Source organism: Diadema antillarum, unplaced genomic scaffold (genome assembly GCF_040938485.1).
Source record: "Diadema antillarum isolate AM-2024a unplaced genomic scaffold, OU_Dant_1.0 seq00000788_RagTag, whole genome shotgun sequence".
NCBI classification, from domain to species: domain Eukaryota; kingdom Metazoa; phylum Echinodermata; class Echinoidea; order Diadematoida; family Diadematidae; genus Diadema; species Diadema antillarum.
In genome coordinates this window covers 457,223-475,775 of record NW_027271676.1, presented here as the reverse complement: position 1 = coordinate 475,775, position 18,553 = coordinate 457,223, and the positions used below count along the sequence as shown (strand labels likewise).

Genomic DNA, 18,553 nt, shown 5'->3' with positions numbered 1-18,553 from the left:
ATAAATGACCCTCTGTTCATATTTTTGTGAAGCATTCTAATCTTCATCTCCTAGAGAGGACCTTTAAACCCTTAATGCATAATGAGAGTATTTTTGAATTTACTTTCATCAATTACAACAAATAAAATCACTGCAGGACAGAGGAATTGCTTGCCAAAAATTGATACTTAGCAACACATTGGCTACACATTTTACAAGATCTGATTTTTTTTTCATTCATTAATTGGCAATTAGGTAAAAAAAAAAATGTGTTGATGCAGATATTAACTGGAACCACTTGACCCGTTGAGGACAGACTGATTTCTCTACAACACACATTTGCCATACATGTAGACATCTGCCCGTGTATACTTGGGACACATCCTCAATGGGTTAACATTTATTCCATACAATATATGCAGTAAAGTTCCAATTTGCGAATTCAAGGACAATATGATCACTTCTGCAACAAAATTCCCTTTTAGTTAAAACAAAATTTCTATATTATGAAAGAAAACTGCATTTATTACGGAGCCACCTGTAAGCTATTTCTTTAAAAAAAAGAAAAAGATAGTACCTTCTTTTTGCGCTAAATTCTCCTTTAAATCTACTGAATATGTTCTAGAGTTTTGGGGGGTGTTTTTTGTTTGTTTTTTGTTTTTTCCAGCTGGAAGAGAAATACTCAAGTGGTTGATGTGTAATATTCTACTCTAACAACAGTGCTCCACAATGTATTCAATGACTGGCAAACCTGGAGTGTTCAGGTGATAAAGTCCTCTTAAAAGATGACAGTTCCTCCATGACAAGCACTCCACATTCCCTTGATTGCAGAAAGTTGTCATGGCAATAGGATGGGGAAGGGGGGGGGGGGGGGTGGTCCCCCTGCAAGTCCCATGCAGATGTCTATTACTGTTTCTCGCTTGCTACAAGTATGAATGCTTCACTCTTTGCCTTTCATGTGTAAACAGTTCATCTTTCCATGGTCTTCCGATCACCTCATTTCCTCCGGGATTTGAGCTTCTGTCGATTCTTCTTGCCTGGTCTCCGCTGCTTTCCCCCTTTTCCTCCTTTCCTCGCCTTGCTTCCAAATTGTTTCTGGTAGGAAGTTTACGATCACAAAGATATATAAACAGATTTGCGGTTTAGAAAATAACAACAAAACATAAAAGCTTCTGAAGGTCCTGTGGAAGTGCAGACCCATATGCAGGGTGCTACAGTGTGCATAACGTTTTACCACTTGCACAGTCGGGCAAGCAGATTTTAAAATTGTTGCAGAACACTTCGCAATGCCCTAACATAAATTTTACTTGCCCGAAAAGGAAGTGCACAGATATAAGAAAATGATATAGAAAATCACTAGTAGTCAAGGGCTTGATAAAACACAATCATGCGACACTTCATTGAATATCATGAATCTCTGACAACCAAAAAGATTTCTGGGGTTCTTGTCAAAGATGTTTTCTCAACAGTGCTGCGACACTTGTCACCAAAATGCTGCCTCTCACCTGATGCTTTCTGATGTCAGATTTGTTCCTCCTCTGGCTGAAGTGGTCGTCCTCATCCCGGGAGCTTTCCCTCGAGTTCACCTTGCTGCCTTTCCTCTTTCCGCCATAGCCAAACTTGGAGTTCTTGGCCAGGCGCTTCGGATTCGGCCTGCTCGGCGAAAAATTTTGCGAAAGATGCGCTCAGAATTTGGGAATGGCACTCAACATGCTTGGCAACTAGTCAGACAGACAGATGGGTCTTTCCAATCAATTGGCCAACAAAGAGTCCAACCAGTATTTCGTCTGCCTCATGCCAAAAGGGCCTTAACACCATAGACTTTGTACACTATTAGGGCCCTTTTAGCATGAGGCCGACAATTTGATGTAGTGTTGGGCTCTTTAGATAGTGCCAATCTTTATACGAAGCACATATTTCAAACTTATCATTACATGCAGTATTTCACCACTCAATTATTTATTTAGCTACAGAAAGAATGACTGGTACTGTTCTTACGATGGAATTTTATCCAACATGTACAGGACTTGACTGGAAATATCAGGACAAGCATACCATGTACAACATACTTTCCCTCATTAATTCAAAATAGCTTTTTACCTAATGGATTAAGCAGGACTCAACACTAACTTCTTTGTCTGGTTGGATCTTAAATCTGACATTTAGTGGCTGAAAAAGATATGTAGTGGTCCGAAATACAAGCAACAGGAACAATCCCTTTCAAATCTTAGTTGCCTGATTGGGCCACAAATAGAGATAAATGTGGTGACCTGACACAAATTTCTAGCAGCCCTGGGTCCCCAGGCCACCGCTAATATCGAGCCATGAATAAAGGCTATTGTAAATACCTACAGCACTCTTAAAAGAAGAAGCAGCAAAAGGGAGTCAAACCCTGTACATTGTATATTATGTTAAAGACAAGTGTTTGTTATATAACTTTTTTCCTCATGGGGGGGGGGGGGGTGGATGAGGCAAAGTACACATATTAACCAAAACTCAGCTAAGTTTTGAGGAAATGAAAATTTGCTGGCAGTTTCTGCTTCGTTTTCCTTTGCTTTGTTTTTTTTTTCATGAGATTCTAGTGCAAAAAGGACTTATTTTCTTCAATCATCACATAGAACACTGGTCAGCATAAATCTCTTTCCCGTCACAGAGTGATGTGCATGACTAACTTACCCCTTTGCTGCGTTCTTGTCGGATTTTCCGCCGGCCGCTCCCTTAGCTTTGCCCTCCAAGAATCCCAGATCTTTAGTTTGGCCTGGATGTGGCGAGAGCACAGAAAATATTTCACACATTTCACATCTCTCAGTTCTCTCAACACTCCCCTGCACCCTCCTCCCAAAATCACACGCATTACTCACGGTGATGATAATGATAATGATTACAGTGTACTCCCATTATAACGAACACGGTTATAACGAAATTCCGATAATAAAGATGTAAAAATTCAGGCCGCAACATAAACCGCTCTGTGTGTGTGTTTTTTGTTTTTTGTTTCATTTCTTGGGTTATAAAGACATTTCGATATAACGAAAGAAAACTGCCCATCCCGAGGACTTCATTTTTAACAGTTAACAGACAAGACAGTCAACTCTGCGTATAAGTCAATCTTGACGGGACTGGGAAAAATGCATCAACTCGGGCGATATTCGACTTCTGTGTGCTCACAGGAATACACAAGTAAAGGCTAGGAATGTAAATTGGGCAATTTTATCTTCATTGACTCAATCAATCATTTGTCATATGCGCTGTTGACCTATGTGGTGTTGACTGTACACATTGGCAGAATGTTTGCTCTAAATAAAGAAGCTCCAGTGAGGCTGCGAACATTCATGATAAATGACTTCCTAAAATTCAACTGATATCTTTGCCATTAGGCCATGTGTAATACCCTGATAAGAGTCCCCTTGTCTAGGAGGACCTCCGGACGACCTCTAGAGGTCATGACGAAAACAAGCGTCTTTTTATACTAGCTCAGTGGGGGGTGAGAGAGTTCCCTGGTCGTCTAGCACAACGTCAGCATACATTTCTATGGAAACCAGTGCATTTCTCCTCAGGACAGGCAGGCAGTTTCTCTGAGCACATATGAGCACACTGCCACAAACAGCGCAAGTCACCTGAAGTGTGTGCTGTGTTAACACGAAGACCATTCATAGTCCCCTCACCTAGCAAAAGTCTAGCATAACCTCAGGAAGATGTGCTAGACTCGCACTACGCTGTCTCGTGCGATCTTTACCTCAGATTTACCCCAAACTCGTGCTTGCGCTTTGTGCTGTTAGAGTCCCTATAGTCTGAGGTAAACACGGCACGACCGCTGGAGGTTGTGCCTGAGTTTGGGGGACTCTAAATGAGGTGTGTAATAAGTCTCACCCTTTTTAAATCTCTTCACAGACTCAGCCAGCTCCTTTTTCTCCTTCTGCCTCTTCATGAGCACCTCTTGTTGGACCTGTCCAGTTTCCATGGTAACAGGCAAAAGAATAAAGAATCATAACATCCTCTTGGTAAGAAGCATGAAGGAGCACATAAAAGAGGAAAATCAATGATTAAGCCCAGTGTCCTTCACTGTATGAGTTCTTCAATAAGGTTATTGCAAGGGTTTCAATGACAATTACAGTTTAGCAGCCAAATGTTTGTTTGTTTTTTTGTTTGTTTTCTGTATGTGTGTTAGTGTTTGTTTTTGTAGTTTATGAATAAACTGCTATCTTCTCATCAGAAATATGCCACATCAGCCACACTATCTGGCATGCATTAGCTTATTGGCAAAGCATGAAGATTTTGTGAGGTACTTGATGTTCTAGCAATAATAAATTTCACTCATGTCTGTTAAAATCATTGTTACCTCTATGGGAAAATTATCATCATTATCATTATAAGCACTACAGGAGTTATAAAGAATAAGACTAACTATATGAGGACATCTATTACTTAAATCGTTTATCATCATATCATATCATCTTATATCATATCATCATATATCATATCATCATATATCATATTCAATCATATCATCATAGAATATTATAAAATGGGTTCAAGAATGTAGCCAATAGATAGCGCTGAAATGAGTCACGTGTGCTTTGGTTATTCTAGTCCCATTGCACTGCGTGTTAAATCCTATTGCCGATCGTCTGTGCGCCCGGCGGCTCCTTTGAATTGCATGCATACGCGCTGTCAATCCTGTAAACAACTTCTAGTTCGGGCTGCCGGCCGGCCGGCCTTTCTTCCCTTGTGCATAACATGTGTGGCGTACGTATACTCTTATACCTACAGTACAGTAGACCAAGCGTTGTGGGACCGGACGCGTACTTGGAGTCACTTTGAAGGGCAAATCCAACGATTTAGCAGCTTAATTCTCACGCCGTTTTCAGAGTATGTTGTCTAGTAGGCCTATATGAGGAGTCTATATCAAGTCTTTAAGGTAAAGGGTGCATATTCTATGTAAAATAAGTAAGTTTTCATGCAAGAACTTAAGTGTCTTCGGACGTCTTGACCCACAAAGGTACGTGAAAAACGCTGAAAAATGCTATTAGTTTTCGAATTTTTGACCCATTTTATAAAACAAATGATGCACAGGATTATTTTGTGGCGTGTAGCTCACTCTCGGGTATTTACAATGTAGTGCATGTTTCACAATTGTAAATACCCTCGAGTGCGCTACGCCTCCACTAACGCACTCTATCCTGTGCATCATTTGTATAATATCAAACGTGGGGGACAAACAAAGGCCAAAGTCTAATCAATGGCTTTAAATATTCCAAGAAAGTTCATAAATTATAATTCTACTACTCTATACTATCACAACTAACATGGGAAAACAGCACAAGGATGGGCATATTTGCTGGTACATGTATGTATGTGGTGTTCAAAATGTGAAGATTGTTTGTATTGTTTTGTATCAAAATATGTATATGGCATACAATTTAGCCTTTGGACTGCTACGGTGTATGTACTATGTACTAGTCGTATTTGACCAGAATAAATCAATGTCTACCTGTCTATCTATCTATCTATCTATCTACCTACCTACCTATCTACCAATCTATCTATCTATCTATCCATCTATCTACTTACCTACCTACCTATCTACCTATCTATCTACCTATCTATCTATCTATCTATCTGTCTATCTATCTATCTATCTACCCATCCATCTTTCTTTCTGTCTGTCTGCCTATCTATCTATCAAATAAGCTGCATACTTTTCCTTCTCACAACAGCATTGAGGGTGGTATAATTTTACATTGTATCATAGTGAATGGCTAAATGCTCAACTCTTTAATTATGTGACCCGCCACAACAAAAGGACCCGAAAGTTGGGGGAGGACAATTTTCTGAAAATGGCATGACATTATTCCTGTACTCTCCTACTTTAATTTCATATATAGCACAACTAATAAAAGTACTTGGTTGCGGAGATATCGATGATTTTTATTAGCACATGTCAAGTGGTTGGGGAACTCAGAGTTTCGAGAAAAACGCCTTCAAAGTTTACCTTTCGACGCTATCATGACCAAGGGGAGGCGAGACAGTTTTCACCGCTTGACAATAGAAGGCATGCTCCTAGCAACCTTCACGGTATCCATTCAAGCTCAGCGCCAGCGGTCTAGGCACGACCAATCCGTAATTAGGATGCCAAGCACTGACCAATAAGATCACTCCCTCTTTGCTAGGGGCAGAGTCTAGCTGCGGCGCTAAATCCAAATCTTCAGACACGTTTCTGTTACGTTGAAAGTCGGAAAATCATGGCCCGGAAAAACGCTGATTTCTTGCCTTTCCTTTAATCATTTAGCTTCGAAATTTCGGCAGATGATAGACAAAACATTAGACTACAAAATTATGCCGAAAACAGAAATAAAATTGTTTTGACCAACTTTGATGATGCGACTTCAAACTCAATTTTCTCGGTTCGGCTGTCAGCGACTTTAGGATCCTTTTGTAGTAGCCGTTCACATATTGTCAGTAAATTGTTGTTTTGTGCTCAGTTTCAAAAGTTTTGGCACTGAAAATGCATGAAAACGTATCAAAAGACAACTACACTTTGTATGTGCCAGGCCACATCCGTATGATGGAGACATTTGGAAAAAGTGTTGGCGGGAGACATTTGGAAAAAGTGTTGGCTGGGTGACCAAGCTGAGGCTGTACTTTGTTTGCCAGAATAACAGGAATCAGTGGAGTATCAATATTACTCAGAATCACAAGAAGAGGAAATAACCACCATCACCACCACCATAGAAACTAGAAATGTCGCTACAGCGACTGGTTATACCCCCGCCAAACAACATTTCATAAGCTTTGGTCAAAACAACATTTCATAAGCTTTGGTCAAAAAACTGAGGAAGTAGTTAAATCCGCAAGATCTTTCCTTGATCTTCTGCCATTAATATGCCGTTACCATGGCAACGTACTTTCGGGTACTGTCGAAAAATGCGTCTTGCACATCTACAACCAAAGGCACACATCTGTACCAAGTTTCATGGAAATTGGGCAAAAACTGAGGAAGTAGTTTGAAACACAAAATTTTCCATCATTTTGGCTCATAATATGTGAGCTGTTACCATGGCAACATACTTTTTGTCACTGTCAAGAAATGTGTCATGCTGACCTATATCCTAAGACAAACATTCAATATGAATTCCATGAGAATTGGAAGAACACTGATGAAGCAGTTTTGCCATGAAACATTTTGCCCTATATTTTACCAATAACATGCCGTTACCATGGCAACGCACTTTTTGCCACTGCGGAAATATGTGTCTTGCACATTAACATATTCAGATGAACATCTGTACCTAATTTCAAAAAAATTGATCAAAAACTGTGGGAGGAGTTCGCGACGCAAGATTTGTACCCATTTTTGCCCATAATATGCCGTTACCATGGCAACGTACTTTTGGGTACTGTCATAAAATACGTCTTGCACATCTACAACCCAAGGCACACATCTGTGCCAAGTTTTATGGGAATCGGTTGAAAACTGAGGAAGTAGTTCGCGACGCAAGATTTGCAACGGACCGACCGCCCGACCGCCCGACCGCCCGACCGCCCGCCCGACCGCCCGACCACCCGACCGTCCGCTGATTCCTATATACCCCCTTCAAACATTCCTATATACCCCCTTCAAACTTCGTTTGGCGGGGGTATAAAAAAAAAAAAAAATATATATATATATATATATATATATACCATATGTGACCCTGCACCTCAGAACAAACAGAAAGTCGCCAGACGTGAATTTTTAGTTAAGACCATATTCTGAAAGAGCAGACGTTAAGCTTTAAAATGATGTTTAAGTCAAATCAAATGGACTCTCCTAACCTATCTAAATATTGGAAAGAAAGCACAAACTCAGGAAAAGTGTGAACTGAGAAAAGAGGCTCTGAAGTACAGTGTCTATTCAAGCGCTTAATCTTTACCAAACCGTGCTGGCTGTACGATGAATGGGACAAAAAACAGGAAGTAAACCACCGGAGTAACAACAATGAAGGGATTATCAAATTAAACTGAAATTAAGCATGCCTCATTAACACATTCTGTCCATAATTAATGCCAATTTTCAAAGCAGTGGCACTATCCTTTCAAAAGTTATTAGAGTTGAAAGTGAAGAGTGTGGACAAGGGTTTTCAGAAATGAAAAAGGGATTCTAAAGACACACCTAATCAAACTATTCTACCAAAAATGTTCGAGATAAACTGCTAAAAAACACACTTTCCTGCCCCTTTTATGATACCAAATTTTAGCATAATGTAAAAGAAGACCCGCTCTTTCAGAAAATATGAAAAAGTCAAGTTCAGCTAGGTTGACCCATTTCACTTATTTTTAGTCCTCGCGCAAAATCAGTGTGTGCAACTTTATGTTCGTTTTGAGGTGCACAGTCACATATGTCCCCCCCAAAAAAATGACAACGGGACCCTCCGCAATAATAACTTTAAACATAGTGAATCAATCCAAATACAATTTCAGGGTATTAAACTATAAATCATTGCCTATATCTATACAGAAAACCCTATTCAATTTGCTTCAGTGGTCAAAGAGAAATGAGGAATTTTGTAGAGCATGTCAGAAATCTCTTCCCTCTAAGTTCTGTCTATTGTGTTCCCACACAAGAGCATCCAATTGCTAAACTTGGAAGAATCAGACTCATGACATGCTTAACAACAATCCACATTTCTCTGTGACTGCTTAACCAAATTGAAATGATTTTTTTTTTTTTTTTTTTTGCAAAATAGAGCTAGGGTGTTATATTTTAAGACCCTGAAGCAGCATTTAGACAGTTTAATCATATTTGGTGTTATCAATTATCTGATTGCATTTCTTTATTTCTTTCTTTATTCATTATTATTATTTTTTTTTTTTTTTGGGGGGGGGGGGGGGGGGGGGGACATACTGTATATTGCTGGTTTTTCTACTAAATCAAAGTTTAAAACAGGTATCACAATCCAGGTGCTTCCTGCCTATGTTTAACCCTAAATCAGGCTGGGCTTTTTTGGCTATGCTATATCTGGGGGGGGCGGATTCCGCCCCCCCTTCAGATCTCCCCTATGGAACGCGTGATTGCACCGAAATCGGCACACGCGACACCCGCGACGTATACTATCAAAATGTATGGTTGCTTTCTCCGAAAAATTTTTCTTATATTTTATATCAATTAATTATTGTAATTTATGCATAAAATCAGTTTTGGGCTCTAAATCACTTATTAATGCTCTAATTAAGCTAATTTCTTTTTAAAAATGTTTCTTGTATCATTCTCCTGAGACATAGGATAAAAAAAAATCTGTATCGAAATTAATTTCTAATGTATTTGATTGTTTTTTGAATTTTTTACGTATTTCCTTGTTTTTCGACCTTTTGTTTTTGTTTGTTTTTTGGCCATAATTTGTCACAGACATTTTTCGAAGCTTTATTATGCTAAAATAAATTAATTTCGTCCATTCTAAGTCAAGATATGAATTTTTATGTGAATTAATTGAAAAAACACAATTTGCATTGGATTTGTACACAAAATCACGTTTTGGAGCAATTTTGGGGTTGACAAATTTTTTTCGAACGGGCGTCGCGTCAAAATGGTACGCGCGGGCGCAACAATTTTAGTCTCAAAAGTTGCGCGATACTTGAAAGAAAAAAGTCATGAAACATCGCGAACATCGCGGCAGGAGCTTATCGCGCTGCAAAGATATTGCGTGAAACGTCGGGGGGGGGGGGGGGGGGCGGATTCCGCCCCCCCCCCCCCCCCCCCCCCCAGCCTGATTAGGGTTAAAATACTTCCTGTGATGGGCCATTTAAAAGCACAGCAGTCTGACCCCTGTTATCTGGCCACGTCGGGGGACCAGCCTCTGTCCGGATATTTGGCATGATATGGGAGAAACCATATGTGTCATTGATGTCATAGCTGAGGACCCAGTGGAAGCTAAGTACATACGTAGTATACACACCAACAGTGCTACATATATGTAATCTACAATGTACTTTGTATGATGCTGGTCTACTTAGACCATATTCATAGTCCGTAATTTTTTTTCTTCTACAGAAATTGAAACATTTTAATGTAAAATTCATAACATGTTTCTGGTGGGAATGTTATAGGTAAATCGTGTATAAATTTCTGTAGAAGTTTTTATTGACTTTGAAATTACGTTGTCATTGTCATCGTCGTAGTCGACACCTTGTTCGTCTTCACTGCGTGAGTATATTAGGATGATACAGAAGTCCGCATAAGAGATGGCAAGACAATCGAGGTCGGCCTGTACTCACCTTTTTGCCAAATTTCCTCAGCTCCCGAAGCTTCTTGGCCTTTTCTGATCTCTCCATGGATAACTGCTTGGAGATCAGCTTTTCTCGAACCTGACAAAATACACAAATCAATGCAAATAAAAATAAAAAAGGAGACAGATCTTGTTTATACTATCAACAAAGAGAGATCATACTTTGTGTATCATTCTAAGGCATTTCCTTTCCCTTTCTAGAAGCAAAAACATATCATATAAACATACAGTACATCCCTGTTATTTCTTAATGGTATCAGCAAAAACAGGAATAGTCAGCATACATGAAAGGGTTATACATATTTGAGTATATACAGTATGACCAGGGTATACTGGAGTGTTTAGGCATTCTCATTGGGCAATAGTGCTTCCCATACAGCAGAGATTTGTGTACCCGAATCTTTTATCACCTCTGCCAAGGAGGTTATATGTTTTCGTTAGCATTGGTTTGTTTGTTTGTCTGTGTGCAAAAAAAAACTCTTATAGTTGTGAATGGATTTGGATGAAACAATACAGGAAAAGTTGATAGTGACACATGGAACAGATGATTAGATTTTGGTAATGATCAGAGAATTTTATAAATTTTTACAGGATTTCTAAAATCTTTGGCAATAGGGTCAATGAACTTGGGAATTCGGGGTATGCATATTTGAGCTTTGCAGACACGCACTAAAGCACATGCTCTGCTCAAGGCGCTGCGCAGCAAGAAGCTAATGAGTAAAAGACAAAGCTTCTAATCTTTATTGGGAAAGTGGGCAATTTTCAGCATGCTTGTATGGGTGGAAATGAGTTGTTGGCTGAGGTCTTTGCTCTCAGAGGGCTTTTCTAGTTAGGAACTACAGAAATACTTGAAGCTTAAAAGAGGACCCTTCCAGCTTCACGGAGATCTGGCAGCTCTGATACATGCATCTTAACCCACTGACGACGGGCTGATTTTGCTATGAACACAAATTTTCAATAGACACCAGGCCGATTATTCTTGGGACTTGTTTTCAATGGGTTAATATAACCTACAATGTACTTAGCAAAGATAATTCAGAACTACATAAGATAGGCTGATATTGCCGATATATTATTGTAAGAACATACATGTAAAGACAATTTCCAGCACTCAGTGAGCTTTCTACAGAATACAAGAGACCTGGTAACTCTGTTCTAATCAACTGACCAAAACTTCTGCAATTAGACAAACTTGCAATAATACATGAACATTCTTTCAACTACTACATGGATAATTACTTGCTTGACCCTTGGGAAGTACATTGCATTCACAGGCAATTGCAATTTTTCACTGATCATCAGCAAATTGCAGTGTACTTACAGGTTTGTTGTTGTTGTTTTTTTCCCAACAGTACACTATACATTGTACCTTTCCCTTTATCTTCAAAAATTTAGCTGGGGTTATTGAATCGTAGCATTTTGAAGATTTGAAATGATATGCATTTTAAACAGGTTCGGAAGCAAAGAAGGAGAAGGTTAGGGCAAGGTAGAAAACAAATAAGGAGAAGAAGAATGATCCTCATAAAACCAAGTTGGGTTATTGACTCATAGCATTTTGAAAGACTCAAAATGAATTGTGAAAGATGGTTCCAGGTGCAAAAGGAGTTATGTGTAGAGAAAGAAAAAAGAAAATAAGAGAGGAACGGAGAGAGGGAGTAACCTTTCTCATGTGTTCATCGGACTTTGCCATCTCGGCAAAGTAGTCGTCAGGTCTCCTGGTAGGGATGTTGAGGTCCTGTAGTCTGGGCAGGGCTTCAAGCACTGCTGCCTGTGCTTGTCTGTATCTGTTGGCATGGAGGGGAAGAATTCAGGCAATACAGAATGTGGGAAGTCACATGATAGCCACACTGCATCAGGAATATATTGTTTTAAGAATAGCAGTAATAAAAGGGAAAATGGTCATTTAACAAGCTGCTATAAGTAATGAGTTTCCTTGTTATTTATCGGATATCTAATGATATCGAGGATGAAACAAAAAGAATACTAAAGGAATAGGACGTGTAAAGTGGCATAGATTACAATGTAAGCAAATTAGGCATTTTCCACTATGTAAATACAAGGACACAGGGTGTGTCGTTAGATGTAAAATAATAATATTTTGGCCTACGGATCATTGGTGTCAAGTAAGACATTTTGTACTACAACATGCACTCAAGCTCTTTATAATCCTATTACTGTGAAAGTGGATATTTTAGAGTTGTGGAAATATTTTTGCATTTTGTAAAATCAAAAAACAAGCATGAAACTAAAAACAAGCGAACATCTTTGCACATCATATGTTCCATTAATTCACTTTTACAGTACTCACAGTTGTTGGAGAAAAAAAAAACCAGAAACAAGATCAGGGGTATGTTGCATAAAATGTTTGACCTGAAAAAAACTCAGGTTATACTAAACAGAGTTTTTTCCTGTGTTACAGTAGATGGCAGAATCATTCTAATCTTAGTTTTTATTTAAACTTATAAGAATTTTGCTCAGGCAAAAAGTTTCATGCAACAGGCTCCAGCTGTCAGAGATATCTGGCTCCAAGAAATCAGGCTAGTCGCACATCTTCCTTCTTTCTTCTTTTTTCCCCCTTTTTTTATAACTAGAGGTGTAGTGTACTGTACAATAGTACCTCTTCACATCAAGTTGTGAGTGGACTTCCATATCATATTTAAGATGGCTTTCATCACAGATGAGTACAATCATACAAATATTCTCAAAAGTTTGACATCAAACATGATATTATAATCGGGAAGGGTCTACAATTTTACAGCTTCACATATCTATACCTAACATTTATACTGTGTACTGTACATACAATGTAAATCTCCTTAACTGACAAAAAAGGACAAGTACAGTTCATCCCAATGTTAGCAGTTTAGCAACTGTGCTCACCTGAAAGTTCCTCACATACATGCTGAGTGCTCACACATCCAACACAAATCATTTGCTTGCGAAACCACATGTGCTCTCTCAATATAAGCCCAACACACTGTCTGTTACTTACATCCTGAGTTCACGTTTGAAGTCGTCGTGGGCTTCGTCCGTATCGTCATTCTCCCCCTCGTCTCCTCCTTCGCTCCTCTCACCCAGCGTCGTGACAGGACCGCATGTGACGTCCAGCCTCTCAAGCCACACGAGGTCTCGCTTGAAGTCGGCAAGCTTGTTGGCAAGTCCATCCTAGGATCATGAAGAATGTACAGATTACGTATACTAAGAATTATTACAAATACCCCCATTCCACAGTTTTTTCTCAGCAGTCACTCATCCGAAGCAAATGTTTCTTATTTTTGACCACCCATCGAAGTGTATCGGATCACAGTCTGATAAGTCCGACTTGTGTTGCTCGACTATCGCGTCAAAGTGAGACATGTCATAGATGATCCTCAACGAATGATCTTGTCTCATTGGATCATCGCCAGACACGTCTGACACTGACCAGATAGTGGACCAGCACACGGTGGATTCATCAGACTGTGATCCAACACAAATCGGTTAATGGCCAGAAGCAAATAACTGTGCTTCCAACGAGTGACTGATGAGAAGAAATCTCTGTGGAATGGGGGTATAGCAAACCCTAACATCCCCAACTGACTGGCATTTGTGTTTGAATATAACTCTGGAAAATTAAAAAAACTTGTGTACAAACTACATGGCAAGTTGTGAGGGAATGGCATCCTCACTTTGCCATTTGCATTTCATTCATATTGATCATTCAAGAACTGTTTCCTGAAAAATTAGTGAAACTTCAAAATGTCATAACTTCCTTTTTTTCACCCAATTTCAATCAAAATTTTACCACTGAACTTGGAATATTCTTTCTTATCAGACAAATTTACATTGTATATTTGGACTGGATTTCCCCTTTTAAACAGCATTCTATAGTTATGGACTTCAAGCTGTACAAAATTTTTAAAAGTTGTTTAAAAGTCAGTATTTTTTCTTCATGATCATGGAAACACTGCTAAATGTAGATCAAAATGACCTGGCCTGGTACACGGGCCTGAATTCATGAAGATGGCACAATCTTGTCCATGGTTTAAACCATGGACAAAGACCGCAATTTTGTATGGGATGTCAAGTGTCTTATGGCCTATTTCGTTACGAAAGGAACATTTCAACAAAATGATCATTTCGTTGAAATGTTCCTTTCGTTGACGAAATGATCACTGGGCGCGTGCCCCCCCCCCATTATTTTTTGTTAAAACAAAAGAAATAAAAAAGGAAAAAAATTGGGGGCGCATGCACCCCCTTCAATTTTATACAGGCGCTTCCCCTACACAGTATTCCTTGATCCACCCCAGAACCATTCATTATAGCATTTCTGAACCATTGCTGTATTAGTCTATCTCGATGGGACCAGCCCATCAAGCAGCCTACCTCATCGTTTATGTGCTTCTTCTTTGCAACAGTCTCATAATTCAGCCCCGGTTTGAGCTCTCCTCTGCTGAATGCTGCCTGTAGCTGTAGGGAACCAAGTAGAAGACATAAAGTGTGATGGAAAAAGGTCATGCAATGTGGACTAACAAGCGTCTACCAGTATGCAATGGAACACGGCAAGTTCTTGATGTGATGTTGACAATAGCAGGAGAGTTTTTGTGACCTTACATCACAAAAACAACCAAAAAAATGTTGGCAGAATGAGGCTGCATTCATTCAGACTGACAATTTTTGTTATTCAAATTGTAGGCGAGATTCCCAGGTTCAAAATGGTGAGTACAGGGTACAGGGGCATTGATATCATTACATTATAAATGCAGGAATAAATGTATGGAATGATTTAAATGAGAATATAAAAGTACATGTTAAACTTCATCAAGTTTCAAAATACTACAATTTAAGGGAAATATTTAACAAAATATGAATTTGGAAAGTGAAATTTTGATTGTTTTTGAAACCATGTCGATAATTTTTATAAAATCTTTTTACTATGTCATTTAGCATAACCTGTTTATCTTTAATCTTTGCTCAGTGTAAAACTGCCGGAAAGTGCTTAGGTGTGAGTGGGTGGGTACACTGTATGTCTGTGGTAAAACTTTCAAATGTTTGTATAATTATAAAATTTGATTTGTGTAAGACAAGGATTTTGTTAATGGGCCCCATTGATATAAGCCCTGCTTCACAGGGGTCCATGACCTCAATGTCTTTTAAATATATCATGTACACTAACTTGCTGATTGTATGCATTGCATGTAATATGTGGTCAATTCCATTGTGACTTATGGGACAAAGTGACAATTTTCGGCAATTTCAAACCAGTATTTTGAGAAAATAGTTGCATCAAATGCATTTTTCTCAGTTCATGGTTAGATCCATCATATCACAGTTTATGAAAACACCATACTTAGTTTGAAAAGTATCATTGCATTACGTACAGCAATGAAAAATTGCTGTCGTGACTTATGGGACGAGGACCACCGTTTTTCGCATGGGAAAGTAAGTTCTGAAATATTCTTACACACAGAGTCTCTGGAAAGATATTTTCTTTCCTGAATGTAGCAAAGGGTTGGTGCTTACCCTGAGCCAAGTGGTATGAATATCTACTCATTGGTACAGTAGCAGGATAGGGAAAACCAGTGTGACTGATGGGACACAAAAACGTGACTTATGGGACGCTATCAACTACCACATTTTGAGATTGAGAGAATAATATTTACTGATGCCGGAACAAGTTCTAGAACATCATAAAACCAATCTATGACCAAAGAACATTCAGGAAATAAGCCATCTGAGAACTACACAAGCTGTATTGTGGTCATAATAGTGTATCAGAAATGATACATAAATTCTGCAAAAATTTGCAATTTTCATGAAAAATGGAGGTCTTTCGGACATAACTTCACTCCACGTTCACCGATGTTCACAGATGAGGTATCAAAATATCCGTTGTGAAAGGCTGCTTTGAGTAAACAATACCAGATCATCTCATTAAGCTTCATTAATCATCTATACTCAATAGTTTGATTTTCATAAAATGCAACCTTTCCGTGGAATTGACCATGTACGTTCTTACTGAATGATTGAGTTTGAATTGAACTGAATTGAATTGAAAATCCAGGAATTCTGCAAGGGGGGGGGGGTGCACAAAGCAGTTTACATTATTTCTGGTGCCACAGTCGGGTTTAATCAGCAGAAAACCACCACCACCACCACCACCACCAAAAGAAGTCTACACATGTAGAGCCTATTTCATCGTACCACTTCTGACAAGCAAAAATCAAAAAACAAAAACAAAACACACACACACACACACACACACACACACAAAATGGCATTCAGTACACACTATTCTGGTGACACTTCTGGGTTTCATCAGCTGACAAGAAAAAAACAACAACCAAAATAACAAAAACAAAATCAAAGGGGTTGGGTGCGCACACCCAGTGCAGCTAGTGTGTAATCACTTCAAAAAGAAAAGAAAAAGGAAAACATCCCCTTTAACCCTCCATTATACTCAGGATTTGCCCTCAATGGATTTACAGGGGAGTGCGCCCGGTGTGCCATAAAATCGGATGCTCAGATATTTAAAGCAAATCTGAGAGAAGTCCAAGGGAAACACTTCCTTATGTCCCTCCGTCATTAATTTTGCCATAAATTACCATTTGACTAGTCTCTAATCACTAAATTTACCCTAACTCTGCTTGTTGCCTGTTACATGTAGCTGCCCATGTATAAATTGCCACCAAACATTCCCCGTATGCTGTTGTCAGTAATTGGACTAACTTACATCGGAATGTATTCAAATTGACGCATTTTAAAGTATTGAAATTGAAATTTAGCCGCGACGGCCTGATAGATCTACCCCGTAAGCCGTATGGTTAGGGTACCACTACCAGTAGTACCACCTATCGGCAGGGTACCTTGACATCGGCACCCTGCGTATTATGGCTGTTTGCGTATAGAACGAAAAGGTACAGTTCCATGGTATCATGGTTGAAAAGCTCTATCTGGAACATCACTTAACGTTGATTTGATTTACCTTTATATACCTTGATGTTGGGCATAAAGTATACTGGACTTATTTGCCCCTCTGCATCCTCTTAAGTCTTGCTGCAATTGTTATTTGCTCTACTGTTTGCATGCGTGCGTGAGGGAACGGTATCTATTAATCAAGCTGTGTGCTCGATTAGATACGCGTGGGATTCCAAAAGTGCCATTAGCTATGAAAACAATAAAAATGAAGAAACGAAAATCAAACTGATAAACAAACTAACAAACCAAAGTAAACACAGTTCAATTACACATTCACTCAGTCTCAGCAACGACGCATGATTGCAAAATTCACGTGTATTACCTATGGAGGGAGGGGGTGCCGATCATGAGGTAGGATCTACCCTTAGTTTTAAGACTGGCCGCGAGAAGAAAATGCATCACATGCATGGAATACATTGTATGCACTAAAATTGCGTTATTTTACAACGCCCACGGAGATTCAGAATCAACAGAAAGGTCACGGGATTTGAAACTGCAGTAAATTTATTTACGGCATATTCGAGCCAAAACTTAGGCGAATTCATTTCATACTTTTTGAATAAACGAGTTGCCAATCCTTAGGGTGGCGATACAGATAGGTGGCAGTGCAGTGCAGTGGTACGTGGCGTGGTACCCATACCACAACTGCCTGATCCCAAATCCTACCTACCTAGGCTACACGTCACGAGTACAAACAACAGAACAATGCGCAGCTGCAGTCAGATTGGTATCAGTCCCCGCAGAACATATCCTCGACGACAAGATCCAAAATGACTACCTTGCATAGCATTCGCAGAGATCCAACACAATATATTAAAATGACGTGCACAGGCAGGACAAAATAGCAAAGCAAGCCAGTAATTACAATGCCAATGCAATGGTCATCATCACGAATTCTTATTTTTACACACATTAATTTTGACGAATGGGACTAGACTACACAGTCACACAAATGCATTCCAAATATGTTTATATTTACCTCTTCGTCTGAATCAATGTCTTCAAAATCACTTCCTTCATCGTGGTCAAGATGCGTCATTTTAGAGATGATTTCAATGTCTACGAGTCAGTGACAAAATATTGATGATTTTAACATAGGATCTAACGTAACAGCTACGCAAATTTAACTCTAACGTAGTATTAACGTACATTGTACATTATTGTACATGTAGGCCCCCCAAGCATGCTTGTATGGTATTTCTAAATCCTCAATATAAGAGGAAAAGCAGTGGACTGCGATGGGACAGCTCTCAGGGTAACCCCGTCGCGGGGGGCGTTTTTTTTTTTTTAAGACGGCACAGATTGGGGCTAGGCGCGTGTTAAACCTATGGGAAAAACGTTGGGTTAGGGTTTTT

At 39.3% G+C, this 18,553-nt stretch overlaps 1 protein-coding gene across 1 annotated transcript; it reads right to left on the bottom strand.

Annotated features, from left to right (window-relative positions):
• Positions 1-975: 975 nt before the first annotated feature.
• On the bottom strand, positions 976-18,337 carry LOC139739209 (probable rRNA-processing protein EBP2). Its single transcript, XM_071649822.1, has 9 exons — positions 18,178-18,337; positions 14,607-14,690; positions 13,234-13,406; positions 11,902-12,025; positions 10,231-10,320; positions 3,850-3,925; positions 2,656-2,737; positions 1,485-1,632; positions 976-1,074 (listed from the first exon to the last, which is right to left on the bottom strand). Exons 1-9 carry the CDS (start codon positions 18,235-18,237, stop codon positions 976-978), a joined length of 936 nt encoding a protein of 311 aa, XP_071505923.1. The 5' UTR covers positions 18,238-18,337.
• Positions 18,338-18,553: the final 216 nt, after the last annotated feature.

Excerpts from the sequence above, each read along its gene's own strand:
- LOC139739209 (XM_071649822.1), bottom strand. The coding sequence starts at position 18,237 with ATGACGCATCTTGACCACGATGAAGGAAGTGATTTTGAAGACATTGAT. Across the intron at positions 14,691-18,177 it reads ACATTGATTCAGACGAAGAG|CTACAGGCAGCATTCAGCAG; the intron begins GTAAATATAAAC and ends GGTTCCCTACAG. Across the intron at positions 13,407-14,606 it reads AGAAGCACATAAACGATGAG|GATGGACTTGCCAACAAGCT; the intron begins GTAGGCTGCTTG and ends TCATGATCCTAG.